At 36.2% G+C, this 13,655-nt stretch overlaps 1 protein-coding gene across 1 annotated transcript in view; it reads left to right on the top strand.

Moving 5' to 3' along the window:
• The window catches only part of ACBD6 (acyl-CoA binding domain containing 6), a 218,666-nt gene that overhangs the window by 91,031 nt on the left and 113,980 nt on the right, over positions 1-13,655 (top strand). The window contains exon 5 of the mRNA XM_004027995.5: positions 975-1,080. Coding sequence (XP_004028044.2) covers positions 975-1,080 — 106 coding nt within the window. The remainder of the gene's footprint in view (positions 1-974; positions 1,081-13,655) is intronic.

Raw genomic sequence — 13,655 nt, forward strand, 5'->3', positions numbered from 1 at the left:
ACACAAGATGTTTAGATTGGCTTTTAGGATAGAAGAACTCCTATGACCAGGTGTTTTGCTTTCTGATGAATGGATGCTCTGGCATTGCAGGTTATAAAACACATTAGTTTGATTTTTGGAACGCAAAATGCATTTCTTTACACTTGTTCATAAAATTCAGTCCACATATGGGGCAGTTTGATTGTTGGTATTCTAAATTACTGATCGTTATGGGAGTCACTGATTCTTTTGAGAATCCGATTGAAACAATTCTCCCCCCTATACATACAACATCCGGAAAAATGCACTTGCATTATAAAGATAATTCTGTACATTATTTAGAGAGCTCATAGATGTCATGTTAAGAACTTCTGCTTCAGATTTTGGAATAGACTGCAGCTGATTAGTCAAAAGGCAGCATAATATAATGGAAAAATGTACTGTATACAAAATCAGTTGGTCTAAGTGAGTTCTAGCTCTTATTCCACCTTTGATAAATGTAGTACCATTTGGCAGGTCATTTAACGTCTCCTTTTTGCCTGTTTTTTTCATTTGTAAAGTGAAGTTGCATGAAAGATTAAGTGAATTAGCACATGCAATATACTTAGAAGAGTGCTGGGTATGTAGTATGCTTCCCAGCTTTTCTTTCTAGTCTTTGATTCTACTATCTTATAAAGGATTTTTGAATTTTTTAATGCCCCCCTCATTTTTTCTAATTGATTTTCTTTGCTTTAAGAAAATCACTTTCATATATATTTTTAAAAGTTGAGTAACACTTTATTCTCTTATCCTGTAAGGCAAGTAGGAAACTAAGAACTTTAGTCTTTTCAGGAGTTGGATATATTACAGCTACTGAAAAACTGTTACTGTTCATGTAAAATTTTTTTGTAAGCAGAGTCCATTAACATCTATGTCAGCAGCAAACAGATTGTGTTGAAAATATGTAACTTTTATGTATTACCCAGTAAAAAAAGACCTTTCTTTTTTTATTCTAGGGAAGAAGACAAAAATATATTTGATTACTGCAGGGAAAACAACATTGACCATATAACCAAAGCCATCAAATCGAAAAATGTGGATGTGAATGTGAAAGATGAAGAGGTATGAAAAACATGCCATGTTAATTATTTTCCTATGCATGGTTGTTCTGCCCCAATGCCTTTTCCTAAATGGTAGGCCAATGAACTACAACTCAAAGTATAGTATGGTTAAGAGTATATCAGAATATCTAAATGAGATGGTGTTACCTAGTTAAGATACGTTCTGTGATTATGTCCAACATATTTTTATCTGTGTTTTAGAAGTTACTACCTGAAATTTGTAGGAGTCTGATAGCTTCCATATGTTTATGCTAAAGGGAGAGATTATTCACATAATAAGTGAAATCTACAGGTAATAGCAAAATCTCATTTATACATAGCTTTCGTGTCTTCTGTTATTATACCTTGAACAGCTAGGTATATTGTTCTTTGCTCAATAAATACATCTTTAGAAAACTGTCAGAATTTTGGTAAATCAATAATTTAAATGCTGGCCTACTAATTAAAGGAATCCTATAGTAAATTATTTTATAAAATATATTACTCCTTTTTTTGGAGGGAGAGACAGGGTCTCACTCTGTTGCCCAGGCTGGAGTGCATGGGTGCGCTCATAGCTCACTGCATCCTCAAACCCATGGGCTTATGCAGTCCTCTTGCCTCAGCCTCCCAAGTAGCCAGGACTACAGGCATGTGCTGTCACTCCTGGCTAATTTTTTTATTTTTGGGGGAGATGGGGTCTTGCTATGTCGCCCGGGTTGGTCTTGTCCTCCTGGCCTCAAATGATCCTCCTCCCTCAGCTTCCCAAAGTTTTGGGATTATAGGCATGAGCCACTGTGCCTTGTGTATTACTTGTTAATTTATTTGTGTTGTGAATAATACCATTCACATACTGAGTTTTAACTGACCCTGAATTATAGTTGTTAAAAGAGCAAAATTTGCTAACTCACTTCTAATCATTTTCTCATTCTTTGGTGATGCTGTGAAAGATTACTGAAATGGCCAAAGGTAGTAATTGTTAGGAAGAAAGCATTAAATGATCATAGATAATCTGTAGAATAGATAATAATCAACTTATATGTAATTCAGAGCTCCCTATACAAAAGGTTAGCCGTTAATATTATCTCACCTTTAGGCAACATCTTTCCTGTGATAATATTGTCAATGGTGTCTGGAATTGAAAATGTAAGACTATGATACTGCACAAAGGGACTAGTAATACTATGTGTTTTTCACTAAGTAGTGAAACAAAATAATACCAGGTCTTCTGATTCTAATTAGGTTTGTGGTTTTTTGTTTTTTGGGTTTTTTTTTTTTGTGCCTTTCAGAATCAAAATACAGGCATACCTCTGAAATATTGCAGATTCAGTTCCAGACCACTGCAATAAAGTGACTATCGCAATAAAGTGAGTCACATGAAATTTTTGGTTTCCCAGTGCATATAAAAGTTGTGTTTACTGGCCAGACACGGTGGCTCACGCCTGTAATCCCAGCACTTTGGGAGGCCGAGGCGGGCGGATCACAAGGCCAGGAGCTTGAGACCAGCCTGGCCAACATAGTGAGATCCCATCTCTACTAAAAATACAAAGAACAATTAGCCAGGCGTGGTGGTAGGTGCCTGTAATCCCAGCTACTCGGGGGAGGCTGCAGTAGGAGAAACGCTTGAACCTGGGAGGCAGAGGTTGCAGTGAGCCTAGATCGTGCCATGGCACTCCAGCCTGGGCAACAGAGCGAGACTCCATCTCAAAAAACAAACAAACAAAAAAGTTGTGTTTACACTGTACTGTAGTCTGTTAAGTGTAGAGTAGCATTATATCTTTAACAAAGTACATACCTTAATTTAAAATACTTTATTACTAAAAAATTCTGACAATCATCAGACTTGGCTTCAGCAAGTCGTAATCTTCTTGCGGTAAAAGGTCTTGCTTCGGTGTTGATGGCTGCTGACCGATCACAGTGGTAGTCACTGAAGGTTGGGGTGGCTGTGGCAATGTCTTAAGTCAACAGTGAAGATAGCTACATTGATTGAGTCTTCCTTCGTAAAAGATTACTCTGTACATGCAATGCTGTTTGATAGCATTTTACCCACAGTGAAACTTCTTTCAAAATTGTAGTCAATCCTTTCAAACCCTGCCACTGCTTTATCAACTGAGTTTATGTTGTATTTTAAAATTTTTGTTGTTATTTCAACAACGTTCACAACATCTTCGCCGGAGTAGATTCTGTCTTAAGAAACCACTTTCTTTGCTTATCCATAAGAAGCAACTCCTCATCTGTTCAAGTTTTATCATGAAATCGTAGCAATTCCATCACATCTTCAGGTTCCACTTCTAATTTTAGTTCTCTTGCAGTTACATCTGCAAGTAACTTTTCCACTGAAGTCTTGAATCCTTATCTGTGTCATCCATGAAGGTTGGAATCAACTTCTTCCAGACTCCTGTTAATGTTTATATTTTGACCTCCTCCCATCACACGTGTTCTTAATGGCATCTGGAATGGTGAATCCTTTCCAGAAGGTTTTCAGTTTGCCCAGATCTATCAGAGCAATCATTGTCTATGGCAGCTATAGCCTTATAGAATGTATTTCTTTAATAATAAAAGTTGGAAGTCAAAATTATTCCTTGATCCATGGACTGCAAAATGAATGTTGTGTTAGCAAACAAGAAAACAACATTAATTTCCTTATGCATTTCCATGAGCACTCTTGGATGACCAAGCACATTGTCAATGAGCAGTAATATTTTGAAAGGAATCTTTTTTTTTTCCTGAGCAGTGGGTATCAACAGTAGGCTTAAAATATTCAGTAAACCATTTTGTAAAGTAAACAGATATACTGTCATCTAGGCTTTGTTTTCCCATTTCAAAAGCACAGGCAGAATAGATTAAGCATAATTTTTAAGGGCCCTAGGATTTTCAGAATGGTAAATGAGCATTAGTTTCAGCTTAAAATCAATGGCTGCATTAGCCCCTAACAAGAGTGTCAGTCTATCTTTTGAAGCTTTGAGGCCAGGTATTGACTTCTCTCCAGCCGTGAAAGTCATGGATGGCATCTTCTCTCCGTAGTAGGAGTAGTCTATTTTCTCTACATTGAGGATCGTTGTTGAGTGTAGTCTCCTTTATCGGTTACTTTAACTAGGTCTTCTGGATGACTTGCTGCAGCTTCTGCATCAGCACTTGGTGCTTCACCTTGTACTTTTATGTTATGGAGATGGCCTCTTTACTTTAACCACATGAACCAGCCTCTGCTAGCTTCAGACTTTTCTTCTGCAGCCCCCTTACCTTTCTCAACCTTCATAGACTTGAAGAGAACTAGGGCTTTGCCCTGGATCAGGCTTTGGCTTAAGGGAATGTTGTGGCTGGTTGAATCCAGACCACTCACTTTTTCCATATCAGCAATAAGGCCTTTTTACTTTTCTATCATTTGTATGCTCACTGAAATAGCACTTTTAATTTCCTCAAGAAGTTTTCTCTGACATTCACAAATTGGCAGTTTGGCATAAGAGGCCTAGCTTTTGGCCTGTGTTGGTTTTCAGTATGCCTTCCTCACTAAGCTTAATCATTTCTGGCATTTGATTGAAGGTGAGAGATGTTGCAGCCCTTTTCCTTTCACTTGATACTAGGTTTTACTTGAAACTTAGAGATTATTGTATTATTGGCTAATAATTTCAATATTTTTGTGTCTCAGTGAATAGGGAAGCCTGAAGAGAGGGGGAGAGACCAGGAACAGCCAGTCAGTGGAGCAGTCAGAACACACAAAGTATCTGTTGGTTAAATTTGCCATCTTTCTCAGTGTGGTTTGTAGCACTCCAAAACAGTTACAATAGTAACATCAAAGATCACTGATCATTACCCTAACAGATATAATAATAATGAAAAACTTTGAAATATTGCAAGAATTACCTCAGTGTGACACAGACATGAAGTGAGCACATCTTGTTGGAAAAATGGCACCAATAGTTGGCTTAACTCAGGGTTGCTACAAATCTTCAATTTACAAAAAACAGTATTTGCAAAGTGCAATGAAGCATAGTGCAATAGAACAAGGTATGCCTGTATAGCTTTCTTTTTTAAATAAATTTGGCATGATTGCTTCCCTTGATTTTTTTAATTGTAGTTTTTTATCTTTGTGCTTGTGAGTTAAAATTTTTATAAAGTTAATACATTCGTTTTTTAAAAAAATCAAATGTTACTGTTAGTCTTATAAACAAAAAAATTCTCTCTTACCTGCATCCTTCTTACATTTTATTCTAGCTCCTTTAAGGCAAAAATTTTCTCTTTTTTTTAGACAGATTCTCAGGCTGGAGTGCAGTGGCATGATCAGGGCTCACTGTAGCCTCTGCATCCTGGGCTCAAGCGATCCTCCCACCTCAGCCCCCAGGTAGCTAGGACCACAGGTGTGCACTACCATGCCTGGCTAATTTTTGTATTTTTAGTAGAGATGGGGTTTCACCATGTTGGCCAGGCTGGTCTCGAACTCCTGAGCTTTAGTAATCTGCCTGCCTCAGCCTCCCAAAGTGTTAGGGTTACAGATGTGAGCCACTGCACCCGGCCAGACTTCCAGTTCTTTTAATGTGTCTTTAGCACCTTACCTACATAATTCTAAATAATATACTTCTATTTCTTGATTTTTCAACTTTAGACATTATTGATTTGTTTCTGTGTTATATTTAGATTTAACTGTTTTACTCATCTTCCCTCTCTCTCTCTGACCCTTCTAACGTAATTATATCACAACTTTTTTTTTAATTTTGTTATTATTATACTTTAAGTTTTAGGGTACATGTGCACAATGTGCAGGTTAGTTACATATGTATACATGTGCCGTGCTGGTGTGCTGCACCCATTAACTCATCATTTAGCATTAGGTATATCTCCTAATGCTCTCCGTCCCCCCTCCCCTCACCCCACAACAGTCCCCAGAGTGTGATGTTCCCCTTCCTGTGTCCATGTGTTCTCATTGTTCAATTCCCACCTATGAGTGAGAACATGCAGTGTTTGATTTTTTATCTTTGCGATAGTTTACTGAGAATGATGATTTCCAATTTCATCCATGTCCCTACAAAGGACATGAACTCATCATTTTTTATGGCTGCATAGTATTCCATGGTGTATATGATATCACAACTTTTAATTTCAGCTTTCTGATTGAATCTCTGTTGAATCAATATTAATATTATTATGACTATGTAAATACTCATTGCTAAGCTGTGGATTGTACTTGTGTGTATCAGTCAGCTTTTGCTGTGGCACAACCCCCAAATTTCAGTTGCTTACAGCAACAAACATTTGTTTTTTTGCTTATATCACTGTCTCATGAGATGAGTGACACCATCTCATTTATATATTCTGATAATGCTCTTACTTGATTTCTTTATGTTTATCTGATATTTCAAAAGGGTTTTGGATCAGTTGAGACAGTCTGTATATTTTATCTACTTTTATTATTAATAGTATGAGTGAAGGATGATGATAATATAACAAATCAATAAGTAGGCCACTTAACTTTTCAAAGTCACAGTTTTTTCACTGGAAGTATCTTGTGTGTACTATATGGTGCCTGTTAATATTTATCTTTCAAATAACACATAATACTTTATACAATGCATGTGATAGTTTACAGAGTACTTTCACTTATTACTATATTATCTCTACAACAGTTCTCTAAGGCAGATATTGTCCTTGTTTTACAGACAGGAACTGAAGTTCAGAGACCTACATTTACTTGCTCAAATCCATATAACTGCTAAGTAGAAACCAGGTCTGGAAGAGTATTCTTCCTACCACTAGATTTTAGAAGGATAAATAAAAAGAAGAAAAAGAAGGATAAGCAGTTGTCATTTGGCCTTCCTTGTGTTATGCTCTGGTTTTCAACAATTTCTTTTATAAAATATTACTGGAAGTCAAATCCACATGTGACCTCCACAAAGATCATTGGATGGACAACAGTGATAGGGGTGGAATAAGTGCCTAGAACACAGATAGCTTACACTAAATAACACATATTTTGTGTGTGTAAAGACAAGGAAAACTTGGCAAAATGTATTGTTTCTGCCATTTTGTTACTTTGATGTAGTGCTGCTTTCCAGATCTTCCAGTTTGTTAACCATGCAGCTACCTTTACCCTCAGCCTGCCAGAACGTTGTATTTCATGAACAGATGAAGTGCTTACACATTCATAGACTGAGACGCCAAGAATTCAGTTGGGTTCTCTCATTGCTCCAAGCAGATTTCTGCCCTCTCAGCCATGACAATTCAGGCTGAGCTTTGAATACTGATGGCAAACCCTTTTATTATTAATCAGGGATTTGTATGAATTAATTTAAGAACATAAGGGAGGTGGGAGCTTAAAATCAAAATCAAACTTAACATCCCAAAATAAAATAAATAGTATTGCTTCATCACATTTAAAGCTCTAGCAAATAAAACAATTTGGTAAGCTTTGATGATGGACTGAAAGTGTGTAGCCTCAAAGTTAAACTTCTAGTTAAATACTTGTAACCCTTTCTGTCCTTTTGACATTTTCTTATTATGAGTTGGGTAACAATTATAGTTTTGAAAGGACATTCAGTTCTTTTTTGTATTTATCTGATATTTGAAATTGAGATATTTCCCTACTGATTCCCTAAGATTCTCTGGGATAATATATGTTTTTACTTAAAATCTTAATTCAGCAGGTTCAACCTAATTTTACGACTAAAAGTCATGTTTATTGCACTTAAAATTTGCTGTGAGCACATAAAGAAATTTAATTATAATAATAAAATAAGCTACATTTATTCCCACACGTTGAAATAAATACATTATTCACTGATATCTATGAATCTATAATTTATAAATTATTATTTGAAATACATACATTTGGATCTAAGTATATGCATATGAACAAATATATATGAAATGCCTTTTAAATAAAATGTATTTGTATTTCATAATGAAGTTATTTTATTGTACATAAGTATAATTCCTAGTGTACATCTTTTGTTCATTTAAGTTGTAATTACTACAGGTTGGATATTCCTCATCTGAAAATCCAAAATCTGGAATGATCCAAAATCTGAAACTTTTTAGCAACAGTGTGACACTCCAAGGAAATGTTCTTTGGAGCACTTTGGATTTCAGACTTTTGGATTAAGGAGGGGCCATCAATAAGTATATAATGTAAATATTCCAAATTTTTTTTAATCTAAAATTTTAAACACTTCTGGTCCCCAGCATTTGGGATAAGGGATACTCAACCTATGCTAATATAGTAAGGCATATATTTCTAATTTGAGAAAATTACCTGGTATTTCCTACTGGTATAGTAATTAGGGGACATTGTCTGTATTTTGCATAATATAAAAAAGTTTCATAGTTATGCTTAGATGTTTTAGGGTCCAAGTTTGTAACACCATGGTGTGATACGTACTTTTTTAAAAAATTAAATTACAACTTTTATTGTGTTTTCAGTCATTTGAGAAATGCTTGAAAATTGAATTCAAAATATGAGGGGAAAAGTTAAAGAGAAGATCTTAAAGCCTATTTATTTTTTAAATGGCGGTTCAATTTTTATCTTTGACCCACATTAGTACAGCTCTTCACACATACCAAATATTTATGGTTCTTCCAAGAAAATATTTTTTAAGGGGCAGGGATGATTTCAATAATTTGTGAAGTGTATTTAAAGTATGGGGAGAATATTTGCTATCAAACATCAGGCTCAAATTATGTTTACATAATTCTTGTCACACGTTATTTCTCAGATTAGTGTACTATACAATCAACACTAAATACATGCTTATTGATAGTATTTAAATAGTATTTTAAATCTTTGAAGTAATTTAAATGTTTTAGATCAAATGTAACAGTGTAATATTTTAGCAAAATAGATGACCATCCAGTGCAACTGTTTATCATCAGTCCCCCCAAGAGCATTCATACATAGTTCATTGGTTTTCCATAGATTCTTATCTAATGCACTCCCAAATTCCACTTTCACTGGGCTGCTTCTTTAGTTACATTCTTTCCTTTTCTGTCCTTTTGACAGTTTAATTGTTGTCATTAGCCATTTTCCATAGTCTATTGATTCTTTCAGATACTTTGAAGAAAGTCACCTTTCTCTTGACTACTGTTCCTTTCCTTTTCTACTTTGTTTTAAATCTGTGGCTCCTAACAGAATACAATTTGCATGCTTTTGGCTTGAGAAACTGCTGCAAACTCTGGTGAAACTGTGACAGTACTAAGTAACAGAAAAGCAAAAGATTTAAGAGGCAGGGTCGGTATACTGAGACTAAATTTATGCAGTTATATGAGATTTGAGAAAGGAAGGAAGAAAAAATGCATCCTCTTAAATCACTTTCTATATCAGGGTATATGTTATTTTGGTTATATAGTTGATTAAGATGTTAATTTGAAGGAACTTTATTCACACTAATGACTGAGAAATGCGTTACAAATTGTCTATTATGCTTATTTGCATTCATGTAGGCAGTGCCATTTAAAAATCAAGTCTATGGTCATGCATTGCATCAGAAACTTAGATTTAATACAAAATCAGAAAATAGTGAAAGTAGCTTAAATCCTATGAGCTTTGGCAACTTATTTTGGGTATTTTTTAATTGTGGTAAAATATACATAAAATGTATCATTTTAATTATTTTTAAATCTACAGTTCTCTGTCATTAAATATGCTCACATGAGGCCGGGTGCTGTGGCTCACGCTTGTCATCCTAGCACTTTGGGAGGCCAAGGCAGGTGGATCACCTGAGGTCAGGAGTTCAAGACCAGCCTGGCCAACATAGTGAAACCCCGTCTCTACTAAAAATACAAAAATTAGCTGAGCATAGTGGCACATGCCTGTAGTCCCAGCTGCTTGGGAGGCTGAGGCAAGAGAATCACTTGAACCAAGGAGGCAGAGGTTGCAATGAGCTGAGATCGTGCCACTGGACTCCAGCCTGGGCGACAAAGTGAGACTCTGTCTCAAAAATATACATATATATATATATATATATATATATATATATTTTTTTTTTTTTTTTTTTTTTTTTTTCTCATGAGCCAAGTGTAGTGGCTCATGCTTTCAGGCACAAGGAATTCTTGAGCACAGGAGTTTAAGACTAGGCTGAGCAACATAGTGAGATCCCGTCTCGTAATAAAAAATGAATAAATAAAACAATACATTCACATGTGTAACCACCACCACCATACAACTTTTTTATCTTCCCCAATTGAAACTCTGTACCAAGCCAGGTGTGGTAGCTGATGCCTTAATCCCAGCACTTTGGGAGGCTGAGGTGGGCAGATCACCTGAGGTCAGGAGTTCGAGACCAGCTTGGCCAACATGGTGAAACCCCGTTTCTACTGAAAATACAAAAATTAGTCAGGCGTGGTGCTGAACTTCTGTAATCCCAGCTACTCGGGAGGCTGAGGCAGGAGAATCTCTTGAACCCAGGAGGTGGAGGTTGCAGTGAGCCGAGATCGCACCACTGCACTCCAGCCTGGGTGACAGAGTGAGACTTTGTCTCAAAAAAAAAAAAAGAAACTCTGTACCCATTAAACACCCCCCATTCCTCCCTTCCCCTGGCCCCTGGCAACTACCATTCTATTTTCTGTCTCTGAATTTGACTACTCCAGGTACTTCATTTAAGTGGAGTCATAACAATATTTGTCCCTTTTGACTGGCTTATTTCACTCAGTGTAACGTCTTCAAGGTTCGTTCATGTTGTAGCATGTGTCAGTTTCCTTGCTTTGTAAGATGAATAATATTCCATTGTATGCATATACCACGTTTTGTTTATTCAGATATCCATTGATGGACACTTGGTTTGCTTTTACCTTTTGACTGTTGTGAATTATGCTCTGAACATAGGTGTACAAATTTTTGTTTGATTTTTTCCCCAAGAATCTATTATGAAAAATGTTAAACATACAGAGAAGTTGAATTTTACAATGAACATCCATATTTCTACCATCTCGATTCTACCATTAATATTTTACTATGCTTGCTTTATCAATATCTAGCCATTCATCAAATCTTTTTTATTTTTTGATACATTTTAGAGTACACAGACAACAGTACACTTTCTTCTAAATATTTTAACATGCATATAACTAACTAGAATTCAGTATTTGGTTTTTCTTTTAAAATAATATTTATATATAATGAAATGCACAAGTCTTAAGTACACATTTGATGAACTTTGACAAATACATATACCTGTGTAACTGAAGTGCCTATCAAGATATAGGACGTTGCTGTTGCCCCAGAAAGTTTCCTCATGCCCCTTCCCAGCCACTGTTTTCTTTTAATCCCAAAAAGGTAACCACCGTTTTGATATTATTCTACCATAGATAAGTTCTGCTTGTTCTCGAACTTTATATATATGGGATTATACATATGTACTCCTCTGTGTAGGGCATCTTTCATTCAGCATAATGTTTTTGAGACTCATCCATATTGCTATAGTTCAGTACTTCCTTCTTTTATACTGCTGAATATGTTCCATCATGTGAATATACCATTGTCTTATGATGGATACCTGGGCTGTTTTCATGGCAACTTCCTATTATTATTGTTGTTAATTACCTCCTTTATACAGGATGAAATAATACCTCCCTTTCATATTCCTTCACCCTTAAGTCACTGATATTATAGCTTAGTAATTTCTTGTGAAGGGATTTTTTTTTTCTTTTGAGACAGAGTGTCACTGTGTTGCCCAGGCTGGAGTACAGTGACGTCGATCACGGCTCACTGCAGCCATGACTTCACGGGCTTAAGTGATTCTCCTGTTGAGCCGAGCCTCCTGAGTAGCTGGGACTACAGAAGTGTGCCACCATGCCCAGCTAATTTTTGTAGAGACGGGGTTTCACCATGTTCCCCAGGCTGGTCTCATACTTGCCCGCTTTGGCTTTCCAAAATACTGGGACTATGGGCATGAGCCACCGCACCCAGCCAGATTTTTTAAAGTAGTGTATTCAAAATCTTTCTCAATTTCCTGACAAATAAGCAACACCATTTTTCCCTACCCTAGATCTTTGCCAGTGAAAGAGATCAAGATCCAGTAGTTGCTGATTTTAAGTGTGTATCATACATACTGGTGTGTGATTTTCTTTTTAATGCTTGTAAGTAAATTATCCCACAAGCAGTCATTGGCTTCCATGCTAGGTATATCTTGAGATGTTAGACTATCTTTCAATCTTATTCCTAAGTGTTTGAAACAACATTGTCATTTCACTATGGACAGGGAAGTGAAAGAAGGGGGCATTGTGTAATTTCTGGTGATTGCAGGTAGGGGAGTTCTCACTATGACCAGCTGCTACAGTAGTAGCAGCAAAAGGTAGAAGATAGTACAGAGGAGATGGGGACATTACAGGTTGTTGGTAGTTGAAGTCAAGCTCTACTACAATTATAAATTGATACCCAATTTTTTTGCAGAGAGAAATTCAGATCTACCTGTTTGCAGTATTTCATTTGCTAATTAGACAGTACCATACCATATACTATATGTGTTTGATAGAATGACAGAAGGACAACTCTTACAAATTTAAATATACCAAATTTGCCATGTTTTTATCTGTTATATGTATGGTATACATACTTTGTATTTGATCTCAAAATACCATAAGAACATCAAGACTCATTTTATAATAGAATCTCCTTCCTTCCCTCCTCTCCCCTCCCCTTACCATTTTTTTTTTTTCTGGACAGAATTTTGCTCTGTTGCCCATGCTGGAGTACAGTGGCACAATCTCATCTCACTGCAACCTCCACCTCCCAGGTTCAGGCGATTCTCCTGCCTTCACCCTCCCAAGTAGCTGGGATTACAGGCACGCGCACCACCACACCCCACTAATTTTTTGTATTTCTAGTAGAGACAGCATTTCACCATGTTGGCCAGACTTGTTGCGAACTCCTCATCTCAGGTGATCTTCCCTCCTCGGACTCCCAGAGTGCTGAGATTACAGATATAAGCCACCGCGCCTGGCCAGAATCTCTTCTCTTTTTTTAAATTTTGTGATATTGAGGAGAAAAGTCTAATTAAAAAAAAATTCTACATGGTTTATGGACGAGTTACTAAGGAAATCAGAGAAGCATTTCATATATTAAGATGTACTCTCTGTATTTTCCAGAAGGTATGAAAGTAATACCACTTAATAGGTTAGCTGCTACCCTGCACTTTCAAAGCACTTTAGAGTCATTCATCTGTCTGAGGTAGGACAGTGTTAGCACCCTTGGTTAATAGATGAGAACTCTTATTCTCCCTGCATCTTACTGTATTTGAGTTCCAGAATTTATTCAGGGCTCTCCAGTGTTCGTGGTCTTCTGGTGGCCTAACAAAGGTTCCTTTTAATAATGGCTCTCCCTCACCAATCTCCTGAATACTTCTGAGATATTTTTCCAGAAGAGTTTTAAAAATTAGAAACAAAGAATTGTCACTTATTTTGCTAGCAATAAAAATAAATTTAACTTGAAAATTTATAAGAGATTATATTACTCATGGAAAAAGATAAAACAATTATATAGACAAATATGTAAAATAGTTCATAAATTTAGATAAAATCTTAGAAGATATAGCTTTAATGCACACCTAAGTCATGGTTTTCCTTCTGGAGGAGAGATTATGGAATTCTTTACCTAAAATAGTTTAATAATTGTATTGT

Source organism: Gorilla gorilla, chromosome 1 (genome assembly GCF_029281585.2).
Source record: "Gorilla gorilla gorilla isolate KB3781 chromosome 1, NHGRI_mGorGor1-v2.1_pri, whole genome shotgun sequence".
NCBI lineage: Eukaryota > Metazoa > Chordata > Mammalia > Primates > Hominidae > Gorilla > Gorilla gorilla.